This window comes from Nomascus leucogenys, chromosome 8, assembly GCF_006542625.1.
Source record: "Nomascus leucogenys isolate Asia chromosome 8, Asia_NLE_v1, whole genome shotgun sequence".
Taxonomy (NCBI): Eukaryota; Metazoa; Chordata; class Mammalia; order Primates; family Hylobatidae; genus Nomascus; species Nomascus leucogenys.
Genome location: NC_044388.1, coordinates 19,789,929 through 19,811,276, shown reverse-complemented (window position 1 = coordinate 19,811,276; position 21,348 = coordinate 19,789,929). Strand labels below are relative to the sequence as shown.

Here is a 21,348-nt window from a genome sequence, read left to right as displayed (position 1 = left end):
CCTCCCAAAGTGCTGGGATTACAGGTGTGAATCACCACACCTGGCCGATATTTGTTTTTTCTTTTTTTTAATGAAATGTACCTCTGTTGAATTTTTAATTCAGATCCTAAATTGTTTTCTTGATTTTATTGCATTGTTTATCTGTGTTTGTTAGCATTTCACTGAGTTTTCTGAAGAGAATTATTTTGAATTCCTTTTCAAGCATTTCATGCATTTCCATTTTTGGTATTCTGCTACTGAAGAATTACCGTTGTTTTTTGGTGCTGTTACATTTCCTTGCTTTTTCATGTTATTTTGTTTCTCTATGTTAATATCTGTGCATCTGGTGTAACCGTTGTTTTCTTCCAATTTTATAGAGTATCTTTCATAGAAAAAGACTTTTTCCTATAGATGTATTCATAATGTCATTTGGGTAGAGTGCTTTGGCTTTCGTTCTGGGTGGGTGAAATAGTAGTCTCTGTATAATTTCTTTGGCTGTCATCAACATCAGTGGTGTCTGCAAGTTCCTCCGTGGCTTAGGTTGCAGTTGTCTGTGGAGGCTATGGGAAAGCTGTGCTGGATGGGGATGCCAGGTGAGATGATCCTTGGGCCCCTGGGCAGCACATGGATGCATGATGACCTCATCACTGGAATGGGCTAGGTTGCTGGCAGAAGTGATAAGTGAACCCTCAGGTGGTCTGGTCCTTTAACCCCTATTTGGTGTGGTGGTGGCAGCAGGTACCCAGGAGGAGTGCAAAGGTGTTGATGGTGGCTGGGAATGGATGTTTGAGGATTACTTATGACATTCATTAAAAGACATAATTATCATTTGGAAAATTACAGAGTTCCCTTTACTCACCTCAAAGGGCCTGGTGCCATTTTTAGTTTGTAAGCCTCCTGTTAAATATTCTAGACTGGGACACTGCTCATTTAAAATACCAATATTTCTAGTAGTTGATGTAGCAGTTTTGCAGAAAATAATTTTGCATTCAGATGTTTGAATTGGGAGCTTGATTGGGTCAGTTCAAGACCCAAATTTTCACCTCAGCTTACCTGTTCCCACTCATAGGAAGTTTTACCCCTCCAAATCCTCATTTTTCCAATTTGCCTAAATATTGGACATTTGGAACTATTAAAAACTTAAAACATGACATAGGCTACAAAAGCATTACCTTTTATAACCAAGGAAGAAAAATAAGGTTGTCCGAAGGCATACTGTAAATGCTTCTAATCCAATTTTCCACCTGATCTTTGATTGTAGCAATAAATTTTCTAACCTAAAGTATTAAAATTTGCTTGTGTTGCAAAAACTCTTTCCTGCCAATTTGTAATTACCCTTCTCTATCATTTATCTCACAAACTATATTGCCAAATTGTAATTTCCCCTTTTTATTATCTATTTCAAAAACCATCTCATTGATATGGGTTCTGTATCTCCCATAGTATGCTCAGTGGGACTAGTGGTCTGTTTGGATGATTGTCCAGGGCTAAACTGCAGGATCCTCATAAAGCCTCGGGGCTATGTATCTCACTCTCCAATTTATTATCATAATGGCATTTTGTGCCTTTTTTTCTCATTTATTTGCACAATAGGAAGCACAGTGGAGAGAGATGATTTCTGCAGGGTGCCTGGAAGGACATGGGACAAGTTCAGACACAGATGCAAGCTTTGCAGAAAATATCTGACTTCCAGCAGTTATTGGGATAGAAAACTTTTAAGTGCAAAACGTACCATTTTGGAGGTATGCGGAATGCAACCTTGCCCAAAGCACTCTCACATCCCAGTGTGCAGCAGGATAAAGAGAGATTGAAAATGTTTCTGATATGAAATTGATACAGCATTTAAATGGAGGGAGGAGGCCTAGGCTATTAATGCAAATACAGCTAGAGGCCTGCAGATATGTTACAGAATTTTTCCCACAGTTTTAATTTAAAACAACCAACCCATCAGCAAAGCTTTCAAAATTGGTGGAAGATACTGGCCAGTGGCAATTTAACTCACTCACCTATTTTAAGACCTTCTTTTCTTTTTCTTCTTTTCTTCCTCCTCCTCCTCCCCCTCCCGCTTCCCCTCCTTTCTCTCTCTCTCGTCCAGGCTGGAGGGCAGTGATGTGAACATGGCTCACCACAGCCTTGTCCTCCTGGGCTCAAACAGTCCTCCCACCTCAGCCTCCCAAGTTGCTGGGACCACAGGTGCACACCACCATGCCCAGCTAGTTTTTAAGTTTTTTGTAGAGATGATGTTTCTCCATCTTTTCCATGTTATTTCTTCTATTTTTGTGAGGAAAGTCATTGACATTTTGGTAGAGATTGCATTCAATCAGTAGATTGCTTTTGGTAGCAGGGACATTTAAAAATATTAATTCTTGCATTCCATGAACATAGAATATGTTTACATTGTTTTGCATCCTCTTCAATTGCTTTCATCAGTGTTTTACAGTTTTCATCATAGAGATGTTTCACTTCTTTGGTTAAGTTAATTTCTAGGGATTTAATTTTATTTGTGGCTATTACATGTGGGATTATTTTTACCTCTTTTTCATATTGTACTCTGTTGGCATATAGAAATGCTACTGATTTTTGGCCGGGCGCGGTGGCTCACGAGGTCAGGAGATCGAGACCACGGTGAAACCCCATCTCTACTAAAAATACAAAAAAATTAGCCGGGCGTGGTGGCGGGCGCCTGTAGTCCCAGCTACTCGGAGAGGCTGAGGCAGGAGAATGGCGTGAACCCGGGAGGCGGAGCTTGCAGTGAGCCGAGATTGCGCCACTGCACTCCAGCCTGGGCGACAGAGCGAGACTCCGTCTCAAAAAAAAAAAAAAGAAATGCTACTGATTTTTGTATGTTGATTTTGTGTCCTGCAACTTTACTGACTTTATTTATCAGTTGTAATAGTTTTTGGTGGAGTCTTTAGGTTTTTCCAATATATAGTCATAACATCTGTGAATAAAAATAATTAAACTTCTTCTTTTACAATTTGGATGTTCTTTATTTATTTCTCTTGCCTAATTGCTCTAGCTAGGACTTCCAGTACTATGTTGAATAATAGTGGTGAAAAAGTGGGCATCCTTTTCATGTTCCAGTCTTACAATAATGACTCTCAGTTTTTCCCCATTCAGGGTGATACTAGCTGTGTGTCTGTCATATACTTTTTCTCTTTCTTTTCTTTCTTCTTCTTTTTTTTTTTTTTTTCTCACTCTGTTGCCCAGCCTGGAATGCAGTGGTGCAACTTGGCTCACTACAACCTCCACCTCCTGGGTTCAAGTGATTCTCTTGCCTCTCGTAATCCCAACTAACTGGGATTACAGGCATGGACCACCACACCTGGCTAATTTTTTGTATTTTTAGTAGAGATGAGGTTTCACCATGTTGGCCAGGCTGATCTCAAACTCCTGACCTCAAGTGATCTGCCTGTCTTGGCATCCCAAAGTGCTGGGATTACAGACATGAGCCACCATGCCCAGCCACAACTTTTATTATGTTGAGATATGTTCCTTCTCTACCTAGCTTTTAGAGGGTTTTTATAATGAACAGATGTTGAATTTTATCAAGTGGTTTTTCAGCATCAATTGAAGTGATCATATGGTTTTTGTCCTTCATACTGTTGCTATGACATATCACATTAATTGATTTGCATATGTTGAACCATCCTTGCATCCCAAGGATAAGCTCACTTGGTCATGATGAATGATGTATTTCATGTATTGTTAAATTTGGTTTGCTAGTATTTCATTGAGGATTTTTGCATTAATATTCATCAGAGACACCAGCCTGTAGATTTTTTTTTTTTTTTGATGTGTCTTTGTTCTTTGTATCAGGGTAACACTGGCCTCATAGAATGAGTTTGGAAGTATTCCCTCCTCCTCTATTTTTTGTAATAGTTTGAGTAGCATTGGTATTAGTTCACCTTTAAATGTTTGGTAGAATTCAGCAGTGAAGCCATCAGGTCCCAAGCTTTTCTTTGCTGGAAGACTTTTTATTATGGCTTCAATCTTGTTACTTGTTACTGTTCAGGTTTCGGATTTCTTCATGGTTCAATCTTGGTAGGTTGTATGTGTCTAGGAATTTACTCATTTCTTCTAAATTTTCCAATTCATTAGCATATGGTTGATCATACTAGCCACTAATGATCCTTTGAATTTCTGTAGTATCAGTTGCAATGTTTCTATTTTCATCTTTGATTTTATTTATTTGGGTATTTTCCTTTTTTTTCTTTGTTAGTCTGGCTAACGGTTTGTCAGTTTTGTTCATCTTTTCAAAAGACTTTTTGGTTCATTGACATTTTTATTGTTTTCTTCATTTCAAACTTATTTATGCTCTGATCTTTATTACTTCTTTTTTCCTACTAATTTTAAGTTTGATGTGCTATTGCTTTTCTAATCTTTTTAAAGATGCATCATTAGGATATTTATTTGAAGTCTTTCTTCTCCTTCTTCTTCTTTTTTTTTTTCCACACAGTTTTGCTCTGTCACCTAGGCTGGAGTGCAGTGGTGTGATCTTAGCTCACTGCAACATCTGCCTCCCAGGATCATACAATTCTCCTGCCTCAGCCTCCCAAATAGCTGGGATTGTAGGCACCTGCTAAGACGCCTGGCTAACTTTTGTCCTTTTAGTAGAGACAGGGTTTCGCCATGTTGTCCAGGCTGGTCTCAAACTCCTGACCTAACCTCAAGTGATCTGCCCACTTTGGCCTCCCAAAGTGCTGGGATCACTCATGTGAGCTGCTGCACCCAACCCTCTTTCTTCTTTTTGATGTAGGTACTTAGAGCTTAAGCTTCCCTCTTAGTACTTATAGCTATAAACTTCCCTCTTTCACTGTATCTGATATGTTTTGGTATGTTGTGTTTCCATTAGCATTTGTTTCAAGAAATTTTTCAATTTCTTTCTTACTTTTTCTTTTTTTTTTAATAGAGTCTTTCTCTGTCGCCCAGGCTGGACTGCAGTGGTGCCATCTCATCTCACTGCAACCTCTGCCTCTCGGATTCAAGTAATTCTCCCACCTCAGCCTCCCAAGTAGCTGGAATTACAGGCTCTGGCCACCATGCCTGGCTAATTTTTGTACTTTTAGTAGAGAGGGGGTTTCACGACGTTGGCTAGGCTGGTCTCGAACTCCTGACCTCAGGTGATCTGCCCACCTCGGCCTCCCAAAGTGCTGAGATTACAGGCGTGAGCCACTGTGCCCGTTCTCCTTAATTTCTTCATTGACCCACTGGTCATGCAGGAGCATATTGTTGAATTTCCACGTTATCTGTATGGTTTTCAAAATTCCTCTTGTTATTAATTTCTAGTTTTATTCTATTGTGGTCAGAGAAGATGCTTGATATTATTTCATTTTTGGGGAAGGTTTAAGACTTCTTTTGTGACCTAACATATGGTCTGTCCCTGAGACTAGTCCATGTGTTAAGTAGAAGAATGTGTAATCTGCAGCCATTGGATGAAATGTTCTGTAAATATCTATTAGGTCCATTTGGTCTACAGTGCAGATTAAATCTGATGCTTGTTGATTTTCTGTCTAGGAGATCTGTCCAATGCTGAAAATGGAGTGTTTAAGTCTCCAGCTATTTTGTATTGAGGTCTACCTCTCTCTTTAGCTCTAATAAAATTAGCTTTATATATCTGGGTGCTGCAGTGTTAGGTACATACATATTTATAATTGTTATATCCTCTTACTGAATTGACCTCTTTATCATTATATGATGACCTTCTTTGTCTCTTCTTATAGTTTTTGTCATGAAAACTATTTTGTCTGATATAAGTGTAGCTACTCCTGCCCTTTTTTGGTTTCCATTGGCTTGGAATATCTTTTTCCATCCTTTTATTTTCAGCCTATGTGTATCTTAATAGGTGAAGTGTGTTTCTTCTCTTTTCTTTCTTTTCTTTCTTTTTTTTTTTTTTTAAGATGGAGTCTTGCTCTTGTCACCCAGGCTGGAGCGCAGTGGCGCGATTTTGGCTCACTGCAACCTCCGCCTCCTGGGTTCAAGCGATTCTCCTGCCTCAGCCTCTGGAGTAGCTGGGATTACAGGCACCTGCGAAAATGCCCAGCTAATTTTTGTATTTTTAGTTGAGACGGGGTTTCACCATGTTGGCCAGGCTGGTCTCAAACTTCTGACCTCAGTTGATCCACCCGCCTCTGCCTCCCAAAGTGCTGGGATTACAGGCATGAGCCACCGCGCACAGCCGGTGAAGTGTGTTTCTTATAGATAATAGATCACTGGGTCTTGTTTTTTAATCTATTCAGCCACTCTGTGTCTTTTGGTTGGACAGTTTAGTCCATTTGCACTTAATGTTATTATTGATAAATAGAGACTTCCTTTTACTATTTTGTTATGTGTTTTCTGGTTGTTTTGTGGTCTTCTCTTCCTTCTGTCCTTCCTTCTAGAAGTCTTCCTTTTGGTGAAGGTGATTTTCTCCGGTGGTATGATTTAAATTCTTGCTTCTTATAGTTTTCATGTCTATTGTATGTTTTTCAAGATGAGGCTTGCAAATACTATCTTATAACCCATTATTTTAAACTTAAGACAACTTAAAACTGATTGCATAAACAAAAAAACATAAAAAAAGAAAACTAATAGAAACTCTACACTTTAACTTTGTCCCCCTGCTTTTTAACTTCATTTCTCTTTGTTTCATTTTATTATGTCTTGAAAAGTTGTAGTTATCATTTTTGATTGGTTCACCATTTAGACTTTCTACTTAAGAGTACTCTACATGCCACAATTACACTTTGTTTTTGCAATCAGTTATAATATTTTCTGATTTTCTATGTGCTTACTATTACCAGCGAGTTTGTACATATATATATATATATATATATATATATATGTGTGTATGTATTTTAATTTTTATATTAGATTTGGGGGTACACGTGAAGGTTTGTTACATAGATAAACACGTCATGAGGGTATGTTGTAAATATATTCATATAGATGATTTCTTATTGCTCATTAACATCTTTGTCTTTCAGGTTGAAGAACTCTGTTTAACATTTATTTTAGGACAAATCTAGCATTGATGAAATCCCTCAGCTTTTGTTTGTCTGGGAAGGTCTTTGTCCTTCATGCTTGAAGGATATTTTCACCAGATATACTATTCTACAATAAATTTTATTTTTTTCCTTTAGCACTTTAAATATGTCACACCACTCTCTCTTGGCCTATAAGAGTTCCACTGAAAAGTCTGCTGCCAGACATTTGGGAGCTCCACTTTATTTGTTTCTTTTCTCTTGCTGCTTTTAGGATCCTTTCTTTACCCTTGACTTTTGGTAGTCTGATATATTAAATACCTTGGGGGTAGTCTTTGGGTTAAATCTGCTTGGTGTTCTACAGTCTTTTAGTACTTGAGTGTTAATATCTTTCTCCAGGCTTAGGAAGTTTTCTGGTATCATCCCTTTGAATACACTTTCTATCCCCATCTCTTTCTCTACATCCACTTTAAGGCCAATAATTTAAGAGTTACTGCCATTTTAAGGCTATTTTCTAGATCTTATAGCCATGCTTCATTCTTTTTTATCCTTATTTCTTTTGTCTTCTCTGACCATGTATTTTCAAATAGCCTTTCTTCATGTTCACTATTTATTTTTTCTGCTTGATCAATTCTGCTATTAAGAGACTCTGATGCATTCTTTAGTATTCCAGTTGCATTTTTCAACTCTAGAAGTTTTGCTTCCTTTTAACTATTTCAATTTGTTTGTTAAATTCATCTGATAAAATTCTGAATTTTTATTCTGTTATCTTGAATTTCTTTGAGTTTTCTAAAAAGAGCTATTTTGAATTCTCTGTCTGAAAGGTCACATATCTCTGTTTCTCCTGGATTGATCCCTGGTGTCTTATTTAGTTCATTTAGTGAGGTCATGTTTTCCTGGATGGTCTTGATGTTTATTGGTGTCTGAGCATTGAAATGTTAGGTATTTATTGTAGTCTTCACAGTCTGGACTTGTTTGTACCCATCCTCCTTGGGAAGGCTTTTCAGGTATTTGAAAGAACTAGGATATTGTGGTCTAAGCCATAGCTGCATGAGGGGGCACCTCAAGCCTATTAAGGCTGTGGTTCTTGTAGACTTGTAGAGGTACTGCCTTGGGGGTCTTGGATAAAACCCTGAAGAATTCTCTGTATTATGAGGCAGAGACTCTTGTTCCTTACCCTTACTTTTTCCCAAACAAATGAAGTCTCTCTGTGCTGAGCTGCCTAGGGCTGGAGGTAGAGTGACATACCACCCCCCTGGCCCTCACCACTGGGACTGTGCTGGGTCAGACCTGAAGCCAGCACAGCACTAGGTCTTGCCCGTGGCTTTCTGTAACCACTACCTGGGTACCACCTATGTTCACTCAAGTCCCTAGGGCTCTACCATTAGCAGGTGGTGAAGCCAACCAGGTTTGTGTCTTTCCCTTCAGGGCAGTGAGTTCCCCACAGCCCCAGGTGGGTCCAGAGATGGTGTATGGGAGCTAGGGAGTACAGTCAAAAATCCTTATATGTCTACCTAATGTTTTATTCTACTGTAGCTAAGCTGGCACTTAAACCACAATACAAAGTCTTTCCTGCTCTTCCCTCCCCTTTCCACAGGCAGAGGAGCCTCTCCCTTTGGCAACCACTATCACTGGGCCATGGGTGGTTTTCTACACCATAGTTGGTATTCACTTAAAGTTCAAAGGATCTTCAGTCAGCTTGTGGTGAATGCTGCCAGGCTTGGGACATACCCTTCAGGGCACTGGGCTTCCCTCTGGCCCAGGGAAGGTCATGAAATGCCATCCAAGAGGTTAGGCCTGGGATTGGGGACTTCAAGAGCCCACTTGTTGGTCTAACCCACTCTGACTGAGCTGGTATCTAAAGTGCAAGACTAAGTCCTCTTTACTTTCCCCTCTGCTTTTCTCTAGCAGGAGAAGTCTCTCACCATAGTCACCACAGCTGGCAATGTTCTGGGTCTCACTTGAAGACATGTCTCAGAGTCTCACCCAAGGCCCATGCCATGATGCACTACCTGGGTATTGCTGCTGATTATTTAGTGCCCAAAGGCTCTTTAGTCACAGGTGATGAATCCTGCCAGGTGTGGATCCTTCCCTTCAAGGCAGCGGTTTACCTTTTGGCCCATGGTGTGTCTGGACATGTCATCCATGAGCTAGGGTCTGGCATGGAGGCCTCCTGACTGCCCAGTGCCATATCCTACTGTGACTGAGCTGGTATGCAAGATGCAAAACAAAGTCTTCTTTGCTCTCCTCTTCATAAGCAGAGGAGTCACTTTTGTTGCTTCAAGCCATGCTGCCTGGGGTTGGAGGAAGGATGGCACAAGCACTCCCTTAGATTCCCTGGCTGGTGTCTTCCTAGGTCATGTACCACCCTAGTCCAGTGGCTCTAAGCCCATCCCAGCCCAGCACTAGAAGTTGCCTAAGAACTGCAGTCCCTGTGTCCTAGACAGCCTTTCAAGTTTACCTAGAACCCCAGAGCACTTTGGCCCATGGTGGTGAGGCTTGCCAAAAAACTCAAGTTCTGACAATTGGGATGGTCCATTCCCCTCTGGCTAGGTCTGGTCCAAATGTTCCCTTCATGCATGAGTGCTGGCTGAGCCCAGCTTGGCTTTGCTCTCCACTGTGACATGGCAGCACCGAGTTCAATAGAAAGACCACTAGTCACTGCACTCTCCCTCCCCAAAGTGCGTAGACTCTCTGTGTAGCACGGCTGCTGCTAGGTTATGGAGAAGGGGTGGTGTCAGTGATTCAAGACTGTCTCTCCTACTCTCTTCAATGATTCTTTCAGTGATATGAATATGAAACCAGGTACTCCGATTGCTCTGATTTTTGGTTCTTGTGACGGTATGCAGTTAGTTGTTAAACTTTCCAGTATGCAGATAGTTGTTAAAATTTGTTGTTCCTGTCGGGGGTTATCAATGGTATAGGCTCTATTCCGCCATCTTGCTCTGCTCTCCAAAACACTTCAAATATTAAAAACTGAAATAAATGTGAGTTATACGTACATTTAAGAAAGATTAATAAAACAAATAAGGTAATTATTTACCCAATTATTCCAGTTCCGGGTTGTAGGTGGCTGGAGCCTATCCGGTGGCTCAGCACTCAAGGGAGGAATCAACCCTGGACAGGATGCCATTCCATTGCAGGGTACACATGTATACACACTCACTCACACTGGGACAATTTAGACACGCCAATTAACCTAACATGCACAACTTAGGGATATGAGAGGAAACCAGAATACCTGGAGAAAACCCATGTAGACACAGGGAGAATGTGCAAACTCAATACAGTGGCCCCACCAGTAATTGATGCTTTTTTTTCTCATCATTTAATGAAATGATGTTGAACAAAATGAACTTATTCGAGGACCTGGTGTATAATGCTTTTTGTCAGGCATTAATACGCATGCCATCAAAATCAAAAGCACAGGCTCAGCTAAAATTTCTCACATGCATGGAAACAAGCACCTCAACATTGTTATCTTTTAATTTCAAATGGTTACCTGGGCTCAAAATCTGGGTGTGCAATTTTATCTGCTCTGGGCAGTGCTCAATATCGAGCATTTCTTACAACAATTAGGACTTATTCCCATTCAGATAATGTTGTCCTAGTTAACCCCTTTGTGGTTTTTGGAGAAGTAGGTTTATTTTTTAAACTTTTTTTTTGAGACAGGCTCTTGCTCTGTCCCCCAGGCTGGAGTGCAGTGGCATGATTACAGCTCACTGCAGCTTCGACCTCCTGGGCTTAAGCAATCTTCCCATGCCAGCTGCCTGAGTATCAGGGACCACAGGTGTGTGCCACTGCACCCAGCTAATGCTTTTATTTTCTGTAAAGACAGGATCTCAGTATGTGGTTCAGCCTGGTCTTGAACTCCTGGGCTCACGCAATTTTCCTCCCTCAGCCTCCCAAAATGTTGGGATTACAGGTGTGAGATGCACCAGAAACCCTTAAACTTCTTAAAAATCCCTTAAGTCCTCTTGGTTTTACAGGAAAGTAGAAGCTTGGGTTTTAGTTTGATCATAGGAAATAAGTAGATTGTTATTCATTCAACAAAAAATATTTATGATAAACATTTTTTCAGGCTATCCATTTATTTAATAGGTCTTTATTACATATTTACTGTCAAATGTTTTGGGGCCAGAGGTGAATTATGCTAGTTTGGAAACTAGGTGGAATATTATCATTTAAATGGGTACATTTGTATCTCAAACAAATGCTGTAGTTTATATAATTTGGAATACTGTATGTCTGTTTTCCATGGAAATAATGAAGTTCATCGGTCATGGTACTCTTGGTCATGGGACTCACACTCACTTTGCTCTTACCTCTTTATTTTCACATGCATCCCATCCACAATCATGTCTAATCCAGAAGTCTGGTAGTATATAAGAGATCCCAAATATTACCACTGGCTCAGAATCTGAGCCAATGAATGGATGGACTACGTCATACTTGAAATAAACTTCTTTAACAATAAAAATTAAGAGTATAAGTTCTTTCATTTCGTCTTCTCAGTTTCATCAAATATTTCATGTTTAAAATGCTAGCAAGTGTGAAAGAGGCTATGGAATTTTGTGAGTGATAAAATATTTGTAGAGTACTTGGTGATCTGGATCCGGGTGCTATTAAAACCAACCAAACACAAGTAGCTCACATGAGTCCTTCAATTTTTATTCTTGCTTCCAACTTTTAATCTTCCAGCACTGCCTAAACATGGAACTAGGCAGATTTATAGCAATTCTGGTAGATGTTTGTTAGGACGGATTTCATACAACACTCTTGGCAATAAAACTATAGTTTTCTAAACTTGACATTTAGTATGTCCTTTATCTTATAAAAAGAAAAATACTTCTGTTGTTCTGTTGGACTAGGTTAGCTTATAAAAATAAAGTGATGCATCTTTATATGTTTTTAACAAGTCCAACTTTGCCAGGCATGGTGGTTCATGCCTCTAATCCCAAGCACATTGGTAGGCCGAGGCAAGAGGATCTCTTGAGCCCAGGAGTTCAAGACTGCAGTGTGCTATGATGGCACCATTGCACTCCAGCCTCAGCGACAGAGAGTCTGTCTCTTAAGTAAGTTAGTAAGTAAATAAATAAAATGTTCAACTTAAAATAAAATGACAATTTCTTTTCTAGCAGCTAGGTGAAATTTCTTAACTATTAACCTCTGGTACTTTAAACAACATTAAAACAGCCTTTAAAAGAAGACATTAATTAATTGAGGAAAGATTTTAAAATAATTTTTTCCAAGTTTTAGTTTTTAAATCCCTAAAGAACCACATATTCTTTTACAATCCAGGTTTATAAAAATGCAGCTATCAAATTTGATATTAAAAACAAGATGCCGCACACCCTTCGTGGAATAAAGCACAGTATAAAGAAAATCAGATCGTCATGACCATTCTTCTTCAATCTTTCCCATTTGTAATATTTCCCCCAAGCGGAGAAGCCTGACAAATTTCCCTTTCTTGCACGTGACCACTTTTTGCATCAGATGCATTTAATTTTGTAGGTTAAATATTCAGGACAAAAGGAGAATAGAAAGACTTTTTAGAGCTTTGATTTCTATGGAAGCAATAAGCTGAAACTTGGAAATAATATGTATCATTGCCATCAATCCCATTGTAGCTAGCTAATACTCCAGGGATTTGCTTGTTTCTCTCTATAATAATCTTATACTTCTATAGTGCTTATAATTTGCAACCTGTGTTCACTTGCTTTATGAGATTCTTACAAAAATCTTTTGAAAGAAGGGTAGTGTGTATGTATATGTGGGTGTATGAATATACATATATATGTGTATATGTTTGTCCATACGTATACATATGGGGGATCGGTTCCAGAACCCCCTGAGACACCAAAATTTCCAGATGCTTAAGTTTTTTTTTATATAAAATGACTAATTTGTCAATTCTTCTTGGTAAAGCTGATCTTGATCTTACCAGTTTCTTTTTTGGCTTAGTAATAGGAACAATGATTTTCATAATTTAGGGGACCAAAAGTAAAATTTCAGTTTAAGTCATTTTAGGAATAAACCATGGAGCTATAAATCTTTTGGAGGAGTTATAGAATCAGTGTTAATGCTAGAGTATTGCAGTATATTAATACAATAGATAGTTCTGACAAGTTGCTTTAGAAAAATGTTTCAGCTAAAGTGACCCAATACCAAATTCTGTACAGTTACCCTCTATTTCGTAAATGCATGTTAATATCAAAGTGTTTATATTGTGTAACTTCCTACCTTAGATGCTTTTGTTTTTAATATAATGCTGTTTCAAGGTTGAATATGTACAGTAATAACTGTTACAAATTGATTACAAGAGATCGCAATCATTGTACAAATCACAGGCTGTGTCATTGTGTAGACAAAAATCACTGACCATGTATGCCAGAGGTGGATCATAAATAGTAACTCCTAAGACTAGAAGTCTACTTGATAGTGATTTTTATGGGTTCATCTTTAAAAGTGACCTCGCTAAATAAAAGTTCAATATTTCTTAAAAGAAAGGTAAATCTAAAAACCGTCTAGAATTTTCGATCCTAGTCTAGTACCACTTACTTGGGAACAAATATAGAAACACAGGCAACCCCGTCCGTTAATTTGGCTCTGTCATTGTGCAGACAAAAATCACTGACCATGCATGCCAAAGGTGGACCATAAATAGTTAACTCGTAAGACTAGAAATCTAATTGATGGTGATTTTTATGGGTTCATCTTTAAAAGTGACTTCGCTGAATAAAAGTTCCATATTTCTTAAAAGAAAGGTAAACTAGAAAGCTGTCCAGAATTTTCGATCCTAGTCTAGTACCACCTACTTGGGAACAAATATAGAAACACAGGCAAACCCGTCCGTTAATTTTGATGTTGAACGTGCGGTTAGAGAGCATACTGCGATATGTTACAGGACCTGAGATAAAAAGCAAATTTGTAAAGTGTCTAAGTGTTAATGGAGAAAAACACATCTAGCATATACGGAAATTTTCTTTTGAGTTCCCTGGAGGATGATCACCAACTCAGTAGGTGAAGCCCTGCCCTCTAGTGGTTATGGGTGTGAGAGGACTTCTGTTCAACATTGCATGTCTGGCTCACCACGGTTTATTAAAACCAATCGTTCATTAAAAAGCACTTATTAGGGGTCTGGGTAAGATGCCGAGCAGGTGAAATGTTTACGTGTGAAAAGGCATTGCCACTGGACAAAGGTACAGCGGCCAAAGAAGTGCTCGTTCATTGGCTTCGACCGCTGTACGACTGGTTTCTAATTGCTGTTCCAGCCTCTCCCCAGTTCCATACACCACAAACGAATGAAAAAGATTAGCTCTCCCTGGGGCTCTCTGAGGCTGAACCTTGCTCCCTCATTACACACGGTAACTAAGCACACCCCTTACAGAATTTTGGGAAGTTGCCCCCCGATTACCGGCTCCCGCAAGAACCAAGCAATCAGTGCAGGGTTTTGCAAGTGAGAGTGCGAGACTCGGCAGGCTGCTCACGGTGCTCCAGTCCCCGCCAGGAGCATGGACACCTCGCCCCTTCCTTCCGTGGGCCTCAACGTCGCCTGCTGAGATTGTGACTGCCACCCCGACGGGAGCGGCTTCCCCTACAGGCTTTGTAGAGCGCGCTTAAACGCCTCGGGGACAGCGGCCATGACTGTCAGCTTGGGCCGACCCCGCGGCCGCCCCACGGGAATGCGTGGCCGACACGGGGCGTGGGCGAATCTCCGATCCTCGCGTTCAGTGGGTGCTTATAAACGGGCGGACACCGTCCCTGGGGTAAGGGAGGCGTCGGCAAGAACAGGGCGGGCCACCGACCCCGCGCGACCTCCTACCGGACGGATCCAAACTCAAAACATTGTTCATTCCGGGCCGAAGTCTCGGCCTTCACTTCACTTCCGCCTTCCCAGCCCGTGAGCACGAATGCGCCTGCGCGCACCTCTCTCAGCGGAAGTAATAGTGACAAAGCTCCGTGCGCGGCTGGCCCATGAGTGCGGGGCGCGACTGGGCTGCCGGCGGCGGGGAGGGGCGGAGCGCAGGAGTCGGAGGCGGGAGCACACCAGCACGGCCTCGCGGAGCCGGCCCGGCGGACCGTGACGGGTCCCCTCACCTCCTCTCCTCTCTCCTCCCCGCCCGCCCTCTCTCCCTCCCTCCCTCCCTCCCGCTAGCTTCTTCTCACGCCGGGAGCAGGCTCCCGCCTCGCACCGCTGCCCTGCGAGCAGCTCCTCTTCTCCCGAGGCGCGCGGGGCGCCCCCGCGAGCCCCGCGGCTGAGATCCCGCAGCCTGGAGGAGGGCTGTCTGGGGCTTTGGGTGGGTACTAGTATTACCTCCTGCCCCCATTTCTAGAAACTTCCAGGTTCTTAAGGAAGGGGAGGTTCGGGGATCCCCTGGCTGGGGGAGCATCTCTAGGGCGCCGCCCCGCTGGCGTGAGCTGGGGACGTTGCGGGCACACGACGGGGCGGGTGCGGGATCTTGGTGGGGGGGCTCCCGAGATAGCGGCTGGGCGGAGAACTCCTTCCTCAGCCTCTCTCTCGTCAGCGCCGCTTCTCCTGGTTTCTCTTGCAGATGCTGCTGCTAGGGGTGGTGGGAGCAGCCGTGGGACGCGTGGCCGGGAGCGGGGGTGACAGCCTGGGATTCCGGGGGCTTCTCTTCCTTGTCCTCCTCCTCTCCTCTCTATTCCCAGTGTGGCCGTGGCTGACACTAAAGACTTTGTAGCCATCAACCCGAGTGCAGTTTCGATGGAAAATGAAGGTAAAGGCCCCTGGCCGACCGGTTGCAACGCGGAGTTGAGGGTGTGGTGGTTTGCTTTTAAGTTGTCTTTGTTTTTCCACCTTTTTATTTTCGTGAGCGTATTTATTTACTGTGTATGTGAAGTGTCCAAGGATTTTCTTACTTAGGGTATCCAGCTTTTGGTAACATGGGGCATTTGAGAGATTGAGGTTCTGTGGGTGACTGAGCTTGATTCAGCTTTCTTGAGGAATTCCTGCTTTCTTCAGCTTAGGGAATGGGAGGGAAGTTTTCATTTCAGATAGCGTCTGTGCATGTTTAAATAGCTATTTGAAAGGAATTACTCGAGGGGAAGTGGAAATGGGGGACAAGGGGATGGGGCTGCATCTCTGTATATTGGCGTTTCAAGCCTCGATGTGGTGTGTGGCAGGATTCATTTATAAGAAAGCAAGCCATGTTTTATTATCTCTAGCACTGGGGAAAAAAGCTCATTGTTTTTTCAATTCACAAAAAAAAAAACAGTGAATTTAATGAAATGTTATGAGGTGAGTGCTTTTCTTAAAGTTCCACCCTATTTCAAAACATCGTTTAGGAGGTTGACAGCGGAACCTGTTTGTTCATTGTACACTTTGGACACATTAGATCGTCATTCGCATGTTACATGATCCTTTTGGCCTCGTTAAAATATTTAATGCTTTTCCTACACAGCACTGATTATTTTTAAAATGGTTGAACAACTGTGAATAAGAGTGGTTTTTTTTCCCCTTCCTGAAACAACACTTATTCTTTGGACTGACTTCTGACTCGTGCGTGATCATTTTTTTTTCTTCCGCCTTTAACCGGGCTGCAAAATACTGTAAAAGATACTTAACAAATGACAGTTTTTTCCTTTTGTATAATTTGTTTTAAAAAATATGTGTCTGGTATAAAGGAGCTGCAGTCTTGCTTGCTGGCTGCTTCTAATTTGTTTTTCCATTGTTGAGAATGTAAGCTTGATTGTCTGACTAGGACTAGTAATTTTGAAATGGATGTTTCTTATAGATGCAGTAATCTGTTTTGCTATCTGAGACCTCTGGGCTATGTAGGGAATATGATGAGAGGCATGATTATATTGTCCAATTTTAATCTGGATGGGTAATTGGTGGAAGACATTTTCTGAAATACTAAAGTGTATAACTGCAGAGGAGTTATACTGTCTAATTGGGTCTTGAGAAACATTTGAAAGCAGTGATGTTTTTGGTGATAAGGAAAATCACTTTTCTGAGCCTTTTTCCTCTCTTTTAAGTTTATTGATTTAAGAAAGGCAAATCCATTCTGCACTTGAGACAAAGAATGTTAAATGCATTCATATACTTGTTTCTTGGTAGAAACACCTTAAATAACTTCTAACATTTAACGTATGTTTATGAGCTAGTTTTCAGAATGGTACCAGATTTAAGAGGGTAACCTGAAGTAGGTGGATTCTTTCATGTTGCTTTTGTTTCTTGATCTCTCAGGAAGAAGAGCATGAGTAATAAAGCCTATTCTCATTATCTACTGAGGTGGGAAGGGGTGGTTGTGAGATAGGAGAATGGTGCCTGCTTGTGTCTGTCTCTGTATTTTGTGGCCAAATATGAATTTTGTGGTTTCATAGTAAAAGATTACACAGTTCTTAAAAACGTGTGGGGTTTTCTGTCCCGTTATTCTTGACCATCAAGAGACCATTTTTGTCACTTTCTCACTATTGTAACTTTTTTTAATATATAAACAATTTGAAGAAGAACCTGTATATAGCCTAGAAATTTTCAAAAGTGACTGACCATATTAAACTACATAGATTGATACCTATGCCTTTTTATTGTTCACTTGCCTTTTTATAGTTTTCATCCTTCTTTGATATGGTGTAGTATTAACAATTTGGAGGTGTGAAACAAAAATAGATTCATGTCTTGACTAACTTGTCTTGAACCACTTAAAGCTGTGTGATTTTAGGTAAATTACTTCACCTTTCTGAGCCTGTATTTCTTAATCTATAAATTGGGATTGATAATCTAACTCACAGAGTTGAGAGGATTAGATGAGAAACCCTGTGTAAATTCTCTTGTGAGATAGGAATGATAACGTTTAAGAGCTTGAGTTGTGGTGGAACCATGCAAACTGATTTGAATGCTGGATTCGTCGCTTACCATTTGGCTTTGTGCATATTAAAGTTTTCTGTGCTTCTGTTTCTTCATAAAATAAAGATAATGATAGAACCTACCTTATGAGGTTGTTGTAAACATTCAAACAGTATCTGGCACATAGTAAGTGCTCGGTAAATGTTAATTTTAAATAGCCTAGCTGAATGTTTGATACATACTAATAGGCCACCTGGCATTAATATTGTCATGACAGTTAAATGTTGGAAGGGGGAGCAGTAGTGGCAAAAATGCTCAAAATGAAGTTGTCATTGTTAGTTGAGGGATGAGTGGGGTTAGGTAAGGAATTTTCTATGGCATTAGTGCTTTTAAGCCTACAGAAAAATTTAGGGCTCTACCAAGAAGCCAGGGTCCGGTATAGAAAGAGACAGGTTTGGATTTGAAGCCCTACAGGTAATGTTTTCCTCTCCTAAAGTTGCTAGGCTTCTAAGCTTTCTCAGCCTCTAAGTTTTCTCGTCTGTAAATGAGATAATGCCCTCTTGCAAAGTTGGTGTGAGTAATAAATGAAGCCACCAGAGCAATGTTTGACATACAGTTAACTTGGATGAATTGAGTGATGCTGCTGTTCCCTAGTAACAGAGAATCCTCCAGTAGTTATGCAGGTAAGTTATATTTGTAGGTGTGAACAGTGTAGAATTGATAGTGGTTCCCTAGAGCATCAGCATGAAGGTTCTTAGGTAGCTTACAGTGGTGTGGGGAGGAAATGGTTTCATCCATGTGTTGGTTCCTTCAGCAATGGTGGTATTTTCTTTGGCACTTTAGTTTCGATTATTCTGGACCTTTTTCCCAGGGCCCATTTAAACTTTCTCAGCAAAGCTTGATCAATTTTTAGCTGTAGACTCTAGGATGTTTCATGAACATTTCTGCTTGTCACTAGGAACATTTAAAATGTTGATTTCCTGGAATTTTTGGACTACTTAACATTCAGTTGTGAGTTAGGATTTTATCCAGATCCTTTGGAATTTCTTTTTACATGTTTATCACAAATCTAAACAGATACCACTTAGGAATCTTGAGATGCACGAGTAAACAGCTCTTACCTGATTTTTAAAAGTTAATTGCATGTTTAAAGTGATAGCTTACTAGAAAAAATATGTCTAGCTGGAGAAGCTTGCAAATAGGTTTTCCTTTCTAGTAATGGATTTATTTTTTGGAATAAATTTGGCCTTTCCTATAGAAAATTCAGTGTGACTGTAATACACATGAAACTTTAATATAGCCTTAAATGTTTGACTAGTGGGTAGAAATGTAACAGTCTTCAGGATTTCAGGACATGGTTAATTTAAGATTATCGACAGAGCTAATAGGTGTAGAGAACAATGCCCCAATCTTTTTCATTTGAAAATGGTTGTATTTACACTTTACTTTTAAAAGCAGTTTCTTAATTCAATTTCAAATTGTTAATCAGCTAGGAATGTCTCAAGAAAAAATTGTGTTACTATAGTTGGAGAAGCTATAGGGAAAAAGGGATGAGAAGCCACCTTAATTTTATTCCTTTAACTGAAAATAGGAAACCAGGTTATAAAAATATTTTATATCTTTGGGTGTGGGAAATATAGTTTATGTTGTTTGCAGTTTTGTCCAGAAAATGATAGTCTTAATTAGTACTCTGAAAAAGAGTTGAAACTAAAAGAGATTGTATATATGACAACATTTTATAAATTGTAGTAATTTAAGCCAAAGGATGCTGTAGAGAGTACTTGTATGCAATAGCCTTCTGACAGTTGGATTCCAAATACTTGATTTGTCTTCATATTTTTGTCATTCGTTTAAAGTCAGCAGAATTCAGGTCTGTTAACCTGAAGCATTATGAAACAAAATAGTTTCCTAGGGAACACACCCCTAGGGGCCCAGGACTGATTTTGGAGATCTTAGCCATGATCTGTTTTACAAGGTTAAATTTTGTTTTAAAGGTGCCAAGAACACTGTGGCTTGATGGTAAAGTTAGCATGAATTTTAAATTACACTGTTACATGTAGCATCTTAAAATATCTTAAGGATCAGTTCAAGAGGTCCCCTCACATTTACTTTGTTGAAACAGAAATTCTTTTTAATAATGGTTTCAGGCATCAGTTTTGACAAGGTTATCTTTATGCTTTTCATGTAGACAAATGTTGGTAAAAGGCAGTAAAGAGTGCATTCTGAGGTTAATGCTATCATTTCATAAAAGAAAGGATTTCCCAAAAAAAGACTAAATTGATAATTTCATCTTGGATGTATATGACTGCTACTTATATGCATTTGTGAATACAGTTGACCCTTGAACAATGTGGGGGTTGGGGTGCTGACCCACCATGCAGTCGAAAATCTGGGTGTAACTTTTAACTCTCTGAAAACTTTACTACTCATAGTCTCTACTGTTGCCTGGAAGCCTTACTGATAACATAAACAGTCAATTAACACATACTTTGTATGTTATATGTATTATATACTGTATTCTTGCAATAAAGTAGAGAAAAAAACTTACCAAGAAAATTATGAGGAGAAAATATATTTATAATTCATTAAGCAGAAGTGGATCACTATAAAGGTCTTCATCCTCATTGTCTTCACGTTGAATAGGCTGAGGAAAAGGAGGGGTTGGTCTTGCTGTCTCGGGTGACAGAAGCAAATCTGAGTATAAGTAGACCTTTACAGTTGAAACTCATGTTGTTAAAGAGTCAACTGTGTATCTTCTGTCTTCAGGCTTTAAGTTGCTACTGACAAAAGTATAAATCGTAGAATTACAAATAAATTACACCAATTGTGTTAAATTAGGTTAGTTTAGACTAAACTTGTGATGTGTTTAGAAAAAGTTTGAATGAAATGTTGAAAAGCTGTCCTAGGTTATGGACAGAAGACAGTAATAGTTGGGTGGTCAGAAGCATTATCTTAAGATGACTGTAACTGGGTGTCTGATTCAATTTCTATCTCTGCTTTTTTTATTCTGCTATAGGTATTAGAGAATGTGTGAATTGGAATTATTTAATATACCTGTTAGTTGTAATTGCTTTCTTAAGTAAAGGCCTTTTGGTTTGACATTTGGTCATTTTGTAAATGTGCTGACCTAAACTCAACTCGTGTCCCTCAGAAGGAAATGCATTAATTTAATATGACATCCTTTTTTTCTTTGTGCTTTTTCTTTTCTTTTTTTTTTTTTTTTTTTTTTGAGATGGAGTCTCACTCTGTAACCCAGGCTGGAACACAGTAGCATCATTATAGCTCACCAAAGCCCCTAACTCCTGGACTAATGTGATCTCCCTGCCTTAGCCTCCTGAGTAGCTGGGATTATAAGCACACATCACTATACCCAGCTAATTTCTTAATTTTTTTAAAGACGAGGTCTTGATATATTGCCCAGGCTGGTCTTCTGGACTCAAGCAGTCTTATTGCCTTGGCCTCCCAAATTGTTGGAATTACAGGCATGAGTCACTGTGCCCAGCTTTAGTATGACATTCTTTATTCTTTTAGAAAGCTTTGAGATATTGATGCATCCTTATAGAAATTACTTCCATTTATTTATTTACTTACTTA

The 21,348-nt window shown here is 40.0% G+C and overlaps 1 protein-coding gene across 4 annotated transcripts in view; it reads left to right on the top strand.

Moving 5' to 3' along the window:
• Window positions 1-21,348, top strand: part of ATP2C1 (ATPase secretory pathway Ca2+ transporting 1) — a 154,751-nt gene that overhangs the window by 20,167 nt on the left and 113,236 nt on the right. Inside the window, exons 1-2 of one of the 4 annotated variants that reach the window (XM_030816835.1) lie at window positions 14,872-15,241; window positions 15,497-15,682. The exons of 2 other annotated variants lie outside the window; for them this stretch is intronic. In XM_030816835.1, the coding sequence (XP_030672695.1) occupies window positions 15,677-15,682 (6 nt within the window). In that variant the 5' untranslated portion in view covers window positions 14,872-15,241; window positions 15,497-15,676. Of the gene's footprint in view, window positions 1-14,871; window positions 15,242-15,496; window positions 15,683-21,348 lie in introns of those variants that run through there. One more of the 4 variants, XM_030816836.1, reaches the window with a different exon arrangement.